At 41.8% G+C, this 17,521-nt stretch overlaps 1 protein-coding gene across 5 annotated transcripts in view; it reads right to left on the bottom strand.

Annotated features, from left to right (window-relative positions):
• The window catches only part of sema6e (sema domain, transmembrane domain (TM), and cytoplasmic domain, (semaphorin) 6E), a 134,937-nt gene that overhangs the window by 43,124 nt on the left and 74,292 nt on the right, over nucleotides 1-17,521 (bottom strand). For all 5 annotated transcript variants that reach the window (XM_058386826.1, XM_058386811.1, XM_058386803.1 and 2 more), the window contains 2 exons: nucleotides 5,789-5,977; nucleotides 1-79 (listed from right to left, as the gene is read on the bottom strand). The exon at nucleotides 1-79 is cut by the window's left edge and continues 36 nt beyond it. In XM_058386826.1, the coding sequence (XP_058242809.1) occupies nucleotides 1-79; nucleotides 5,789-5,918 (209 nt within the window). In that variant the 5' untranslated portion in view covers nucleotides 5,919-5,977. The remainder of the gene's footprint in view (nucleotides 80-5,788; nucleotides 5,978-17,521) is intronic.

Below are 17,521 nucleotides of genomic sequence, written 5' to 3'. Positions count from 1 at the left end.
ATTCTCTGGAAGTCCAGACCGAGCCTCGCCGTGTCATTATCTGACATGTTGCCCTGGAAACTAGGGTACAGGTAGGAGTCTGTAGAGCGAGAGAGATATAAGAGATTTATAGAAAAAGACAGAGCGAGAGAGAGAGAGAGAGAGAGAGGACGAGAGGGATGAGAGGGAGACAGAATGAGAGAGTGAGGGATGAGAGGGAGAGGGAGAGAGAGAGATTAAGAAAGCAGAACTAAGAGCTCTCAGGAGTAATCAATACTTTTCAATAAACAGCCATACCTGATATGTTTAGAACAAACAAGTAAAAGCTTTCACTCATATTAGCCAAAACTAATTATACAAGATGTAAGTCTATACTCTAAGATATTAATACTCGTTGCACTCAGCAGAGCTTTATTAAAAATAATCCTCTTGAGAACACTCGGGCTCAAAGAAAAGCAATTCCTCATTCAGGATATCCTTTATTCATTATTTAACAGTGAGGTCTGAGAAAGCCTCGGGCCTCTCTGGGCAGAGTAAATTCAGTCTGCGCGTCCAATCTGTCAGCGCAAAGTGATGACTTCATTTAGCCAGCAGTGCCGGGCTGTGAAAGGTGAGTTAGGGCCTTCTCAGCATCACATTTTGCACATGCCATTTACCATGCAAGGAAGCAGAACGCAGTGTATCCTTACCAAGAGAACAACGTTGCCTAACGCCTTACTGATTTTTCTATAAACAATGCTGATGCTGAAATTCAGTTATCGATCATTTTAGCATTTAGAAAGTCAAGAAGAGAGCATGTCGACTCATGTGGTAGACTCGACTCATTCAGTCTAATGGAGTTACTGGTTTGGACACGATGAGAAAAAAACAACAACTCTGTGATTAACAGCATCAGGAAAATTTCCCCTCTTGCGTTTGCACAGTAAACATGATCTGATCTCAGCATGCTCACCACTGATCACAGTACAGGCATTATTCTCACTTCTGCACACAAAAAAAAAATACAGAAAAAAAACAACCTCAAAGAAATCATTCAACCACTTCCCCCTGGACGACATGTAGTTACATGGAGACTGTGGTTATAGCGGCTCCCTGCAGTGGCAGACACTTAAAGCTGTACTTAAAAATCAGCCATCTATCTCATGAGTCGAATCAGCAGTTTTGTTTTAGTTTTTGTTTTTCAGAAGCTATTTTAAACAGCATGATTAAAATGTGAGTTAAGAAATAAAGACTTGGCCTTGCTCTATGAGTAGAATGAAATTATTGTCTAAATGTCAATTGTATTCATCCGAGAAAGCCTAAAATATTCAGTCCGAGCTGAGGCCACTGTTCAGCCAGGAGAACAGAGAGTAAACTCTGACATGGCTATCTGTTATCCTCTGAGGAATCATCAGATCAATTGAGAGGCAACGAGTAAAAAGGGTAAGTGGGGAGTGTGAGGTAAAATGAGGATATGAGGCGGGAACTGATATGATGTTGTGTTGGCGGTTTTCTTGCTAAACTACTAAAATATTCCACAGTTGTACTTTAATTAGCGTAAAATTATACTCAGCCAACTGGCTATACAACTTGTATCTAGCCAGTTAGGAGGTTTACTTTGTCGGTTAGTTCACTAACAGGTTTGTTTATTAGTTTATAATCCCAGCTATCTGTATAGTATCTAAATCACTTTCATATTTACTTACATATAACGTGAGTGTCTACATTAACTTGCCATGTACACGATCACAAGCCCAACCACAACTTAAGTACGGAAAAAGAAAATTCAATTCAGTTTAGTTGTATAGCACTTTGTTGCAAAAATGGTCATTTTTGCAAAGCAGCTTCACAGGAATCCAGAATATAAACTATATTAATATTAAATATTATTCACCGATCAGGCATAACATTATGAGCAGTGACAGGTGAAGTGAATAACACTGATTATCTCCTCATCATGGCACCTGTTAGTGGGTGGGATATATTAGGCAGCAAGTGAACATTTTGTCCTCAAAGTTGATGTGTCAGCAGGAAAAATGGGCAAGCGTAAGGATTTGAGCGAGTTTGACAAGGGCCAAATTGTGATGTCTAGACGACTGGATCAGAGCATCTCCAAAACTGCAGCTCTTATGGGGTGTTCCTGGTCTGCTGTGGTCAGTATCTATCAAAAATGGTCCAAGGAAGGAACAGTGATGAACCGGTGACAGGGTCATGGGCAGTCAAGGCTCATTGATGCACGTGGGGAGTGAAGGCTGGCCCGTGTGATCCGATCCAACAGACGAGCTACTGTTGCTCAATTTGCTGAAGAAGTTAATGCTGGTTCTGATAGAAAGGTGTCAGAATACACAGTGCATGACGGGTCAGGGCTGTTTTGGTAGCAAATGGGCGACGAACACTAACACAATATCAGGCAGGTTTTATGTCTGGTCGGTGTATATTACATTTAAATTTATATTCATCGCTATTTTTAAACTAGAGTGATGTGCAGGTTTCACTGCAGAAAACATAAGTATAACACAATCATTTTGTTGTGGGGGGAAAAAAATGTCTTGCACGATCAAATTTAAACTGATTTTATTCACACATAGTTTTCTCGCTTGTTGCTATTAAGAGGTTTATTTACTAAAGGACTTTAATATAATTATTCTTTATATCCAAAATTCTTGCAATCGCAGGATACTAGATGATGTAGAATTTGTACAAATTGTATTGTTAGAGCTCACAGCATGCTTGCTGCTACTCTTTACAGTGAGTTCATTAGAATGAAAGTGTGCACTCCTGCATTGAACTCATAGCCAGACACTTCTCCACAACAAATGTAGTTTTCTGTTAATAAATTTTTGATTCAAGAATGTAATCATTTCCACAGGAAATGCAGCAGGAAGAAAATCACTTGTACTGTTAATGTAAAGCTGTTCAGATGTGAGAGTTTTATTAGAGGAGACACTTTATTATAAACACAACCTCTAGAAACTGACAGCGTCATGCAGAACTAAACTGATCCTCTCAAAAAGCGTTCATCACTTTCTTTTTTCAGACATTTTATCTATCTATTTGTCAGACATGTATTTTTAACAGGTTTCGGTTCTAAAAACACTAGATTTGATTTATTAAAATAAATAAATAAATAAATAAATAAATAAATACTACTACTGCTAATAATAATAATATATTGTTTTCCTGATATCTCTTTAAAAGTTACTGAGATGTATTTGAGGCGTTACTATGATTAATTCCTGGATAAAAGCTGCAGATGAGGGGCTGTACCATCTTATCACAAACTATACACACCTCGCTGCCTCAAGCCATCAGCGTTTACCTGCAGGTCTGCTGATGAAGAGCAACAGGCTTGACCCTAAATCCGTCTCTGTGCTGCAATGCTATAAGCCTTAAGATTGAACTCTCATAGCTAACATTAAACCCTTTCTTCAGGTATCAGACAGACAGAGCCTGTGGGCTGAAGCAGACTTGATAAAGGATCCAGAAATGAATTTAGATTCTGTGTTGTAAATTAAAATCATCTTTTGGAATATAAATGAACTCAAAGATTCAAATAAGAGCTAGTCTCTAGGCTGAATAATGGCAATAAATCTCAGGACTGTAAAAACAGGTGTAAGTTTCTAAAAGAAGGTTGGTTGTGTGTCCAGATGGAATCTTTCTGATAAATGACTATGAATAAATATAAACTATGACAAAAAAAAAGGAATAAATTAACATTTTAGGGTTGATGTGTTATTGGTCTACCAAAATGAATCTTCTGATCCCGCCCACTTGACATTGTACTGTGTGTAACGTGGGCTGTTACCCCAAAAAAATACAACTATTACTATCCTCAGAGTTCCTTGGAACTATCCTTGGAAAGTGTATCATAGCTTATAAATGCATTGTTTGTAGTCATGAACACTTGCATATTCTTACATATTGTCTTTAGAAGATCAGTCTATGCATTTGTACTGGATTAGTGCTGACTTAGTTAGACTATGTTTATCATGGTGTAGTTAATATTTGTATAAAGCCATGTCTATCAGTGTTTTGTTTAGCCAGCGATATGTCAGATCATCGATTATATGATATTATAGTTTATATGAAATGACTGGACATGAAATGATTGGAGGTGATCTTGCTGAACTCTTGTTATGATATTGTATACCATTCAAAAAAACTGCAGCGATCTGTACTCGTAATCAAGGTCTTGAATTAAAGTTTTAATCAAAGCAAAGACATGTTTTACTTGCAAGTGTCTCTAGACACATCATGTCTCTCTTATGTACACTGAAACATCCGGTGAATTTATCGCTACATGTTGCCAATTGCTGTACTTTTAAGTCATCAGTAGGTGTTCCTACGGGTTGCCATAGTAATTACGTTTATCAGTGGGTGGCGTAACTGGCATTCCAAATCGAGTTACTTGTCGATAAAATATAACATCCTGGAAGGAGTTTTTTTGTGTTTGCATCTAAAATTCAGTAGTGTATCTATGCATCATATCATAAGAGATGAAGGAGAAGCAGTGTGTGCTCTTTGTCATTGATCCCATGTGCTCTACTGTCTTTACTTCCATTGCTGCTCCAAATCATTTCAAATTTGCATAAAGGTCAACTTTACTCATTTTTTTCACACTGCTGAACAAGCTCACACCTAGTCGCCAACGGTCTCTGTCGCTCATCACTGAAAGTCGGCATGTCTCTGGAAATGAATGAGCTGCTCGCTCTTCACCGCAAGTCGCTGTATGTGTGAACGTAGCATTAATATTTATCGCAGGCATGTGTATGTGTAACAGTAGAAAGCTATGGCACTTAAAACAGAGACTAGTCTTCCTACATCTCTCCTTGCAACAATCAGATTAATCAGGAGAGATGTCTGATATGCGTGCAGGGATATTCTTTCACTGGAGACGTCTCTGAAACCCAAAAGGTGTAAACTACAGCTTTTAATTAGTGCGCACTTTCAGCATGCTCCCTGTACAGGTCAGGGAATTAGTATAAGTAATGGTTACTGTTGTGAGCCTGCAGCACACATACACACACAAACGCAGAGGGACACACATGCATGCGCATGGACACACATACACAAAAACACACACAGGTGCAAACAGCTGATAAATGGGCCTCATTACATGTCTGGTTGCCTTCAAGAGCTTTATTAGCCCCTGATAATCTAGGTTTTGTTGTGTGTATACACTCTCCACATGAACCTTTGATTTTTTTTTTTGCATTGTCCTCATCTCAAATATTCTGCATTTTCTAGTTTGATCTTTTACACATGAATTAGAAAATACTGCTCCTGATATCTTCACACTATCCGATTTCATTAGCTTATACAGCCTCAATGGCTGAAGTCAATATAAAATCACTGACCCGTCTTCCTTTACACTCGTTCATCCTCACTCATTTTAATAAGTGATAAGCTTACATGTATGCTGTAACGGGATAAGCGCCAGGTTGTTTATATGTTTTGGTGTGGAAACACTGTTCCTACCTGCCAAGTGCTGATAGTTTGGCAAGCTGAGCACCTTTAAGAGCTGAAGAACATTTCACATAGTCTCACGAAATTCCATTCATCTTGTTTTTGTGACTTTTGACAAGAAAACTAGTAAATAACTCAAACCTTGCAAAAAAAAAAGAGAGTAAAGATTAAAAATCTAAAAAGAGAAATAATAAACGCTAAAAGAAAATGCTGACAAAGGTGTACATTTTTTATACCATCCAATATCTAATATTTCATCCAACTGACTCCAAGTGAAAAACTGCCTACACCTGAGAATCATAACCAAATTATACAGCTGTGTTTACAATCCTGAAAATCTTAAGAATGACTTTTTAATACTCACGCTCACTCCCGACTATGCTGATTGGCTCCAGGTCCTGGGGAAAGGGCGTGGCAACATTGGACAGCAGTAGCAGGCCAGTGAGGCTAAGGGTCAGGGCCAGGAGGGGCCGCAACCCCAAAACCAACCGCATTTCAGCACCAGCTACAGCACTCAGACCCACAGCATGACCCACAGCAGACTTCCTTCCACCTGAGAGAACCGGACAGACGAAATGAGATTACAAATACACCATGATAGAACAGATACTGTATATAAAGACATAGGCACTTGTTTTGTATATTGAGTAGTGCAACAGTATGATCATTTGACACTCAGGGTGGTGTAGGAGATTATCTAAACTCGTCTCGGCATCAGTGAAATAACATTTAATTAAATGTCGGACAGGAGAGAAGAAAAGATTGAAGGAGTGACTCTGCTCATTAAATACTCAGACAGAATACTCAAACACTCCCATATAATTGAACTGAAACCGTCCACACAGGTTTCAGGAGCGCTTCCATTCAGTTTTGATTGAATGGATTTCTTTTTTTCAGTAGGTTAATAAACAGCAGGGAGGAAAAGTTTCAGGGGTGCAATGAAATGAGGTAGCAATCCCCGAGTGAGATGAGTGTGGACTGTGTCACTGTTTTGTAATTATTATATAATTGTAATGGATTTCTTCATTTAAGGCAATGCTAACTGGGCTCATTTTGTCTTAAAATATGATCTGGAACAGAGTGCTGCAGCCATGATGCATGCTGGAAGTCAAACCTGGAAGTTATCATCGCTCTGGCTTTTAGATTACTGCAGAAAACAATCCACCTTCAAAAAAAAATGGATGATTCTTACACATTTTATTCAGGATAATCATCACGAATGAGCACAACTTTTATGCTTTTTTTTTTTTTTTAACACAAATCACCAAAAGTGAAACAAACTACACCACAGTCACATGACTTTAGTCTTTAGGACTTTATATAAAAATGCGTTTCCTGAAAAGGATTCACTTTTTGTGCACGAATGAAAACTTGGAGCTGGACATTTGCGTGATTATAAACACAAAGGAGGCTGTAGTAGATGAGCTTTCCTGTTTGACGTGATCAAGTTTAATTTCCCCGACAGCTTCCGTAGCCTCATTTAGCTACTTGCTAGCAACCAGCAATTTTCAATACATATAAAAGCTTAGGAAAAATAATGTGAGGTATTACAGATTTATTTTATGTATGAAAATATCCCGAGCTTAAGCTAGATCTTATTTCAGGCATTTAACCATAAACCCAATCAAAAAACCCACTGACTTTGCAACGATAGTTCCGTGTTTTCGGACTCATTCCTGCAGCATTCTATGAGAAGACACTGAAATAAATGTCAAATAAACTGGATAATTGATGTATTAGGAGCTTTCTGGTCTGACGATGCACTGTTAATCTACTAGACTGTCAGTAAAGCTTCAGAGAGGCATTCCCACACAAGCCCATGTTTTTTCAGGAAATGTTTAACTTGTAATTCGATGTCATTTTCAGAATGTCATCCTGAGTAAAGTGGAGGTTAGGGAACCACCAGAGGCCCTCACAGGCACAGAGCAGTGCACTGAGAAGCTTCATCCTGAGGCTTGGCCCCATGAGGAGAACAGCTGAGATAACTGTTATCAGCCACAGCGTTGAGATCGCTTAAGAGATAACGTGGAGAAGGATAGATCAGAGAAAAGGGGTGTAAGAATACTGACCAAAGGGACACCTGGTTCATTGACTCCAACTCTTCAGTCTTTCATAGGTGACTTAACACAATTAACAACAAAGGCTGCTGGGATAGCGCCTGTCTCTGCCAAATCTGACACAAGGCCAGAAGGGACACATCAAAATCTCATTTTCAGAACAGATTAAAAAAAAAAAGGCCAGGGGTGAAAAAAGATTAAAGTAATATAAAAAAAAAAAAGGACCCAGCTGTCAGAGCGAGAGCGTACGTTTGAGCTGCGTTTCCCTCCAGTTGGATTATTTATGAGTGGCTGAGTGTTTGTGTCAGATGAAGATTGAGCTGAAATGCTAATGTTATGCCTTGTTTACTCTGCAGGCTAATTGGACAGCCAGACGGACAGCTGGAAGCTGCTACTTACTAAACACACTATAGCTAACCTGCACAAAAAAAACCCCACCCCTCTTTACATTTTAATGACAGATTGAAGATATCGAAGAGAGAATAGGACGAGCCGAGATGCCAAGTCTTCTACAGAGTTCGAATTGGATCACAGGCTCAGTCAACACAATTATGCACCGTTATCAATATTCATACGTTCCACCCTCATTCACATTCCACAGCCACGCTAGCGTTTAGCAGAGCACTCAAACAATGATCGCCTGGATAGAAACTAAAAATGTGTGTCTGCTACTGTTTACTTCATGAATTACAGTCAATGTCACTGTTATCACATACACACACACACTTCTTTATCAACCCATGTACACATACACACACATTTACATACCAACCCTAACCCCCCCACCCCCACCCTTAAATATCAACCCATCTACACACACACACATTTACATATCAACCCACATACACATACATTTACATACCAACACACACACACACATTTACATATCAACCCATATATACATACACACACATTTACATACCAACCCACACACACACACAAAATTACATATCAACCCATCCATGTATACACACACACACTCATCCACCCATGCAAACACACACACTTACATACCCCCCCCCTTTACATATGATACATAAAGCGTTTGTTATGATTGCTCAGTAAATATACATGTTCATTTGGTTAAACAGTATTTCAAACAACCTAAACCATACACTCTTCACCACATCTGTTAAGTTTTTTTTATCAGTGTTCTACACAGCTTTATCTAACACAAACTATTCCTTAATAGTGAAACATTTAATATTTATTCAGCTTTAGAAGTTTTTGGACTCTTGAATGGTTTGATTAAACTTGACTCTGAATGCTGCTGGTATCTTAACTCTAACAATATCACTGTAACTTCATTCAAAACTATCTGAATGGACTAATGTTACCTGTGTGTTTTATGCTGATTTATGAGGTACTTAATAATTCAGTTACTTCTCCTAGATGAAATCTTGCCACTTTATAAAAATGTATCAGATATATTTACATAAACATACAGCACCTGTCCTTACACATGCTCAGGCTTAATACACTGGAATATTAATAATACAGTGGAATGCATTTCAGAATGAAACTCATGTCTGAGTCCTTTCCAGGATCTTAAAATATTACTGAATGCAAGTGAAGCATATAAAACTGAGCTAAACTTCAGGAAATAAAACAAAATAAACAAAAAAAGTGTTCTATCCCCCTTATAATTACTAGCGAACTATTTTCACCACCTCAGAGCATCACAATCTGATTAGCAGCTTATAAAAAAAGCATGTAAACTCTGAAGTATGTAACTAACACACTCATGCATTCTACACAAGCTACACACACAACCAGACCCCCTGCTTCAGCACCGGCTAAAGGCTAATGAAGGCTACAGAGCACCAAGCAAGGGCTGAGATGCTCTTTGTCAAGGATTTGCTTGTCACTTGGCCTTATCAGACTCACAGTCGGGGCTCCGGGTTCTGCGCTGACACACGGTACAAAATACATGCCCTTTCACTTTCACACACATGCGCACACACACATATTCAGGTGCGCACACACACACATTCAGACGCACGCACACACTCGCACAAACACACATGTAAGCACATGCATGCACACACACACGCGACACGGGCACACACATACACAAACATGCAAGCACACACACACGCTGGCACATACGCACAAAAATGCGCCTACACACACGTGCACACACCATTGTTGCATAAAGCAGTCTGGATCAGACGACCATTCCACATGAACACAAACAAACAGCGATTATGCAGCACTGCCACATGCTCTACTGCAATAATGGCTTTTTTGTGAGCTATTTATTATTTATTATAGAGCACAGCAGACACACTGGTTCTGCTCCATTGCAATAACATCTTGTGATCAAAAGAGTGAGAGAGAGAGAGAGAGAGAGAGAGAGACTGCTCATCATGAACATTGAGAGAGTCAGAGAGAGAGAGAGAGAGAGAGAGAGAGAGAGAGAGAGAGAGACATTGAGCGAGAAAGAGAGCGACTGCTCATCAACAATATTCTGATAAATCTCAAACAGATCCAAGATTCAGCTGAATGCTGGAGATTTGTTCATTTGTGGATTCATATGGAGAAAAAAGTTCTGTGAAATATGTCATATGTCTTTAACTTTCCCATCGACTTTCTTGGGACCATATGTCAAGTTCTCATGTACTTCCTGATACTTACTGCGACGTCGGTCTTCGCCGCAGAGCATTTCCGCAGTCATTAACAGATACCCAATAAAGGCCCTCACTCAGCACTGAAGACTGATTCCAGCACTGATAGGCTCCAGAAGCTAGTGGACTTGTCACTTGGTTAATTAAATGACCTAAATGGATTTGGCCTTAATTACTTCCCCTTGCTACTCAGTCTCATGCCTCCATCACTGCAGTCACACTGAACGACTCCAGGCTCGGCGCAGTTACATTTTGAACAGTATCAGCCAGATAAGTCCCGAAAAATTGAATCAATTGGATTCAGGTTTAGTTTAATTTGTAAAGTCGTAGACATGGTGAAAAGGTTGATCCATGCATAAAAATGAGGTCATGTACAACTGATTCTTTAGTTTCATCCCCGCAGATTTAAATACACTAGATGGCCAAAAGTATGTGAAAACCAGACCATCACACCCATATGTGGTACTTCCTCAAACTGTTGCCACAATAGACAGATGGACAGATCTATAGACAGACAGAACGCAGGGGTCAGAACGCAGGGTCAGCCATGATGCAGCGCCTCTGGAGCAGTGAGGATTAAGGGTTATGATCAAGGACCGAACTGTGGCAGCTTGGCAGTGCTAGAGCTTGAACCCCGATCCTCCGATCAACAAACCAGAGCTTTAACCACTTGAGCTATCACTGCCCAAAAAAAATGTTTTTTTTCGCATATCGCAGCTGAGGAAGTTGGGGTCAGAGCGCAGGGGCAGCTATGATGCAGCGCCCCTGGAGCAGAGAGGGTTAAGGGCCTTGCTCAACTGCTCAACTTGGCAGTGCTGGGGCTTGAACCCTGACCTTCCAGTCAAGAACCCAGACCCTTAACCACTGCCCCTTTTACAAGCAAATTACAAGCACAATGTCTCTGTATGCTGGAACATTATGTTTTCCTCTCACTGGAAAAGAGTCTTGTTTCTGTGCACAAAGCGAGATCCATGAAGGCATGACTGAGGTAGAAGAACTGACTGACCTACACAGAGCTCTGACCTCAGCCCCACTGAACACATTTGGGAGGAAGTGTAACACTAACTGCACCCCAGGCCTCCTCACCCAACATCAGCGCCTGATCTCACTAATGCTCTAGTCACTAAATGAGCACAAATTTCCAAAGCATTTAGTGGAACAACTTTCCAGAAGAGTGGAGGTTTTAATAACAGCAAAGAGATAATAAATCTAGAATGAGATGTTCAACAAGCACATAAAGATGTGATGTCCACAAGCTTTTGGGTTTATAGTGTATTTCTAGTTTAGTTTGACAATAAATCTTTAAAAACCTTAGAACTTTGAAAAGATTTTTTATTTAAAATACATCAGATTTTCCATTTGTTTATCCTCTGAAAAACAATAATAATTTTCTTTGAAGTCCTTCAACACTTACTTATACTCACTTATCAATACTACATGTCTTACTGACCTTTTTGTAAATTCACTAGAGTTAACTGTGCAGCTGTCAGACAGCAAAATGCAAGGGGGAAAAAAGGGAAAAATATATATTTTTTTTTTTATAAAAATAGATACATTTCTCTACTAAAAATCATGAATATGTATGGACTCAGTTTTAGATGTTTAAAAAAAATCCTTTTGCTTACAACAATACTTGTTATTTCTGCCGATATCCACAAATTTAAAGAGTTCAAAGCCTAACCTTGTGAATGCTATGTTTCTGCACACTGCAGGACCAAGCCATGAGGCCACATCAGGAGACAAAATAAACAGCAGGAGCATAGCAAGAAACCCGAAACCGTAAAATCCATACACCACAACAGTGTTATCACTAACAGAGGCCCTCCAAACACATACAGTCCCACATGCACTTCCCTGAAACAATGTGCTGCTTGACTTGTACACCGTGTCCTTGATAAATCTCGCCAATCTGTAATCAGTCGGGATTTAAAAAACTGTTCGGCCAAATATGAGGCGCTGACAAGCTGACAGCTGTTGTTAGGGGAACAAGGCAGACCCATGCAGCAGAGGATTTCTGGGCATTAGCTGCTTAGAGTCTGAGGATAGAGAGCCTCTGGGGTTCTGGATTGATTATGTGACATTGGTTTGGAAGAGGCGAGGCCCGCGGTTGCACTTAGGCCGTCAGGTGTGCCTCTCTCGTCTGACACGTCCCTAGTCGTTCAGACTACCTCCAATAACTGGAAAATGCTTACGCTTTATGGCACAAGTCCAACACGTGGAGGTGGGATCATCTTAAAGATCTACATCAAGTTAGTGTAAAGGTTTGGCTAAATATGTCTGTGCTATGCTGACTAAAACCACAAGGGCCAGATTTAACTGTGATGAGTATTATGCACATTTCAGGAGAAGTGGCTATGATCTGATGCATCCATTATCTCTATTTTGGGAGCATGCATTGGGACCCTTGCCTGAATAAGCCCTCCTCTCTGCCCCCTTCGTATACATCACCACACTTAATGAAGGCACGTGTCCCTGGGCTCCTCTGTCATTTCAAACATGATTAGGCAGGTTAGTGCGTGAGCTCTCCACGGCCCATTACCCCCCAGCCACTGCGGCAAGGACCTGCTTGTAGCTGTGCCGTTAAACTCGGCCACAGCTAGCCAATCTGCGGGAAGACTGCACTGGCACGTGGAACTGGAAATTACCCCCCCGAACACTTCCAGGACCCCTGAGAAGCTTTTGGATCGTAAGGACAGATGAGAAGGGTTGTACGACTAACAAATGGGAACAGTGCATATAAGCATCCAAATAACTTTGCCTAAGGGGAGTTTACATTGCAAATGATCGCATCTTATTGCCACCGTTAAATCCTCACATGGCAGGACTGCCTGGCAGATTGGACTTTTTTTTTTAATGATATTCCAAAGCTGATTAGCAAGTCCAAGGAACAGCTGGGCCGAGAATCTGAGGTGCAAATGAAGCACGAGCCTTTAAAACAAGGCCATAGTTATTTCCCTCGCTGAGCATGTGAAGCGTATTAAAGAAAATGTCAGAATCTAGAAAACAGCCAGCTTCTGAGAAACAAACAAGTGCATATATTGTGTCTTTATGTACTTAATCCCGACAGTTCAGGAGCGCCAGGAAAAACAAGGGCAGGAGAGTTAGCCTGTGATTCAGCTTTACAAAGGCAGCATTGTCTAATCACAGTGTGCGGTTGTAACCTGCTGACGGTGGGTCAGTTTGTCAGTGAGCATCAAAAGACGGATCCCATGATACCAGTCACATGGGTCTCAAATAATCATTAAAAAAATCAAAATAACAACTGCAAGCTTCGCTGAAACACAAAGTCAGACTATACTTTTACACAAACCAGTGTAACCATTGTGTCTTCACTGGATACATTTCAACAGTAGAACTCATTTCAGATCAGAACAAGAACAGGCACACTATGCTCTGGTGAACTGATCGTCTCGCAGCCTGGGTCTGTGCTAAACACTGGTGGTGCTAACCCCTGTTTAGTACGCTTAGCCATTTCATTAACCATCTCACAGCCAAGACAGTCGGAAAACCTCCTAATTAGTTTTTCAGTGGGTGTCCATCCTGCTGCTGGACTACTAAATTGGAACTGGGATCGTGCAGTGCTGGGCAATTATCATCCGACGACCCCTACAGCTGTGAAAGAGAATGTGAAATTTCAGCCATGTAACATCGAGTCACATCGAGTTTGAGGGTATTGCTAATTAAAAGCACTTAAAAATCACCACTTCAAGTTCAAATACATGCACACACATCTAACACATCTCTACCCCAGACCCTGTTTTAGGCATCTTCAGACAAAAGAGAACTCTTTTATACTACTTAAGAAGAACTACTTAAGAACTACTTGTGAAGAAATTTCACAGGTTCAAGATTACTTGTTAAAGTCCATGATGTTGGCCATGTATTAGAGAGTTTTTTTTTTTATGTTCCTGGAAAATAGCGGTGTAAGAGCCGATAAAAGCAGGACTCTGGAAATTGCCAGAAACTGCAAGAGCATGTTGAGGCTGTGTGACTGACAGTAAGTTTACTTGTTGTAATAGATGTGCACAGAGAATCAATTCAGCAGACAGACAACATCCTTGGCCTCATTTGGGATTAGGAGCAAATAGATGGTGTCAGAACCATCAGTGCTCTCTCTCTCTTCTTTATCAGGGCAGTGGCATGAGCATGAGCTCGAAATGAATGCCTCAGTGGCATTCCAAATGTGTGTGTGTGTGTGTGTGTCTGGTCTATAGCATCGAGGTCACAGTCATCTTGCTATCGATGCCAGTTGACTAAACCTACAGGGAGAGAAAGTATCTGCCACTGGCACAGGGCTTTAGACAAACTGACAAGGAGGGGGAGGAGGAGGAGGAGGAGGAAGAAGAGGAGGAGAAAGGTCACTCAAGAGTCACTAGAGTCCCCTTGAGCAACTAGTCTTTTCTGGAATTCTGCGTGAACTAAAGAATTCGGTTGACAATGTAAGAGGTGGGAGTGCCAATCTGAATTCTATTAAAGCTTTACAGTCGTGAAAAAGTGCTTAAACAAACCATTACAGTGCTTTCCACTCCGTATAATACTGTTATTGACACTTTCTCTCGACACAACAAGCCTTTTTTTTTAACGGAATGAAATATTCAGAGAGCTCTTGATATAGTCAAGGAGAGTGAAGCACTCAGGCACAAATACAGTACTTGGCCTGGTGCATGAGAAAAGCCCTGTAGCAGACTAGAGAACAGAAGAACTCTATGTACAGCCAGGTGCTGCGTTTACAAACCACATTCAGCATATGCTCTTATCCAAAGAGAGAAAAGGGTGACAATTATCCAGCAGAAACTCCACAAAACAAAACTCTACAAATATATGCAGACACACACATTACTAAACAATGCCTTTAAGGGTTTTTTTTTTCTTTCGCTCACTTAAAAACACTGACGTTTGTATTCTCTACACCTCTGGAAGTTTCCAGTGGCACCGTCGACCAGACGATGGCCAGACACGAGAGTGGGATTTCTGCCAGACGGCAGACAGCCACAAGACCAATCAATAGAAAAACCACAGTGAGGTCATTCCGCTGCCAGACATCAGAAAGGCATGACCCATCCTTCCCTACAGCTCCTGTCTCCTAGAACAATGGTCTACATACACAGCGCAGCTCATTCTCCTTAGGAATCAGTCATATGGAAAAGATGGAGGGGAAAAAAACATGCATTTCTTTCTCAGTTCTTTCATGCTCGTGTCTTTACTGTGAACCGACAGAATTATTCAGAATATCATTTAGCCGTCACACTCCTGTCTTACGTTTCAGGTTATGAATAAAAGTAAACACTACACGTGTACACTCTCTCTCCACCTCACTCCTTCTTCCATTAATAATTTAGTTTGTTATTGAGAAACCTAACCTGCACTGCTATTGACAGAAATTCGAGCAGGCCCCCTGTCGAAGGGCGTTATAATTGGAAAGTGGAGTGTGTGCAAGAGGAGCTGGCAGAGCAGCAGGAAGAGCTTGACTCTCACACTTCTGCATGCAGCTCTATTTTTACAGTCTGTTCTAGGTCTTCAAAAAACCACTGCCTGGGACTTGACTGCAATAGTCATCACAGACATGCACACGAGATCACACGCGCGTGCACACACACACACCACACATACACACAAACACCAAAGAGCATACCCTAAGGAGGTGAGCAAGTGGGTAAGCAGGGATGAGCAGTGCTGATTGGGAGAAGGTTTAGACAGAGAGTCTTTATCAAAGAGCTGCAGAGCACTTGTCAAAGCGGCATGACGCACACTCCCACTCAGTCATCAAACTGAGCGTGGCACCACACGATTCCAATTAGAGTGACAGACAGAGACACAGACTGAGTGTGAGTGAGTGAGTGAGTGAGTGAGTGAGTGAGTGAAAGAAAGAAAGAAAGAAAGAAAGAAAGAAAGAAAGAAAGAAAGAAAGAAAGAAAGAGTCATTTGGTGCAGGATTAATTAAGATTGGGTAGTATAGTTGAGACTAAGGCGAGTGTAGCAGGTTGCAGAAGTCTGGCACTGCTTTGAAAAGAAAGGAATAGGATGGAGTGTGGCATAGTTCAGTGAAGTTGAGTGGAGCAAGAGCAAATAATGTAAAGCAGGATGGAGTAGACTGGACCAGGATGGAGTAAAGTGTAGCAAGACAGAAAGGAGTGGAGTAGAGTGGGGCAGAATGGAATAGAGTAAGTGGAGTGAAGTAGGATGGAGTGGATTGGAGCAGGATGGAGTAGAGTGGAGCAGGATGGAATAGAGTGGAGCAGGAGAGCGGAGCAGGATGTACAGAGTGGAGCAGTAGAGTTGAGCAGGATGGATAGAGTAGAGCAGGAAAGTGGAGCAGGGTGGATAGAGTGGAGCAGGATGGACAGAGTGGAGCAGGATGGACAGAGTGGAGCAGGATGGACAGAGTGGAGCAGTAGAGTGGAGCAGGATGGATAGAGTGGAGCAGGAGAGTGGAGAAGGATGGACGGAGTGGAGCAGGATGGACAGAGTGGAGCAGGAGAGTGGAGCAGGGTGGATAGAGTGGAGCAGTAGAGTGGAGCAGGACAGTGGAGCAGGATGGACAGAGTGGAGCAGGATGGATAGAGTGGAGCAGGAGAGTGGAGCAGGATGGACAGAGTGGAGCAGGAGAGTGGAGAAGGATGGACAGAATGGAGCAGGATGGACAGAGTGGAGCAGGAGAGTGGAGCAGGGTGGATAGAGTGGAGCAGGATGGACAGAGTGGAGCAGGAGAGTGGAGCAGGATGGATAGAGTGGAGCAGGAGAGTGGAGAAGGATGGACAGAATGGAGCAGGATGGACAGAGTGGAGCAGGAGAGTGGAGCAGGGTGGATAGAGTGGAGCAGGATGGACAGAGTGGAGCAGGAGAGTGGAGCAGGATGGATAGAGTGGAGCAGGAGAGTGGAGAAGGATGGACAGAATGGAGCAGGATGGACAGAGTGGAGCAGGAGAGTGGAGCAGGGTGGATAGAGTGGAGCAGGGTGGATAGAGTGGAGCAGGATGGACAGAGTGGAGCAGGAGAGTGGAGCAGGATGGATAGAGTGGAGCAGGAGAGTGGAGCAGGATGGACAGAGTGGAGCAGGAGAGTGGAGAAGGATGGACAGAATGGAGCAGGATGGACAGAGTGGAGCAGGAGAGTGGAGCAGGGTGGATAGAGTGGAGCAGTAGAGTGGAGCAGGACAGTGGAGCAGGATGGACAGAGTGGAGCAGGAGAGTGGAGCAGGAGAGTGGAGCAGGAGAGAGTAGAGTGGAGCAGGTTGGAGTAGAATGAAAGAGTGAAGCAGAGTAGAGGTTGGGAGAGTAGCGAGGAGTTTGATTAGAGTGGAGTGAAATTGTGTTGAGGGGTATAGCAGAGTATGAGTAGAGTCCGTTGGAGAACAGTAGCAACACTAACACTGTGTGTATACATGTGTGTGTGTTTGTGTGTGCGTGTAAATGT

The sequence above is a fragment of the Hemibagrus wyckioides genome, linkage group LG01, assembly GCF_019097595.1.
Source record: "Hemibagrus wyckioides isolate EC202008001 linkage group LG01, SWU_Hwy_1.0, whole genome shotgun sequence".
NCBI classification, from domain to species: domain Eukaryota; kingdom Metazoa; phylum Chordata; class Actinopteri; order Siluriformes; family Bagridae; genus Hemibagrus; species Hemibagrus wyckioides.
Note: the sequence above shows the minus strand (reverse complement) of the source record. Positions and strands in the feature narration are given on the sequence as shown.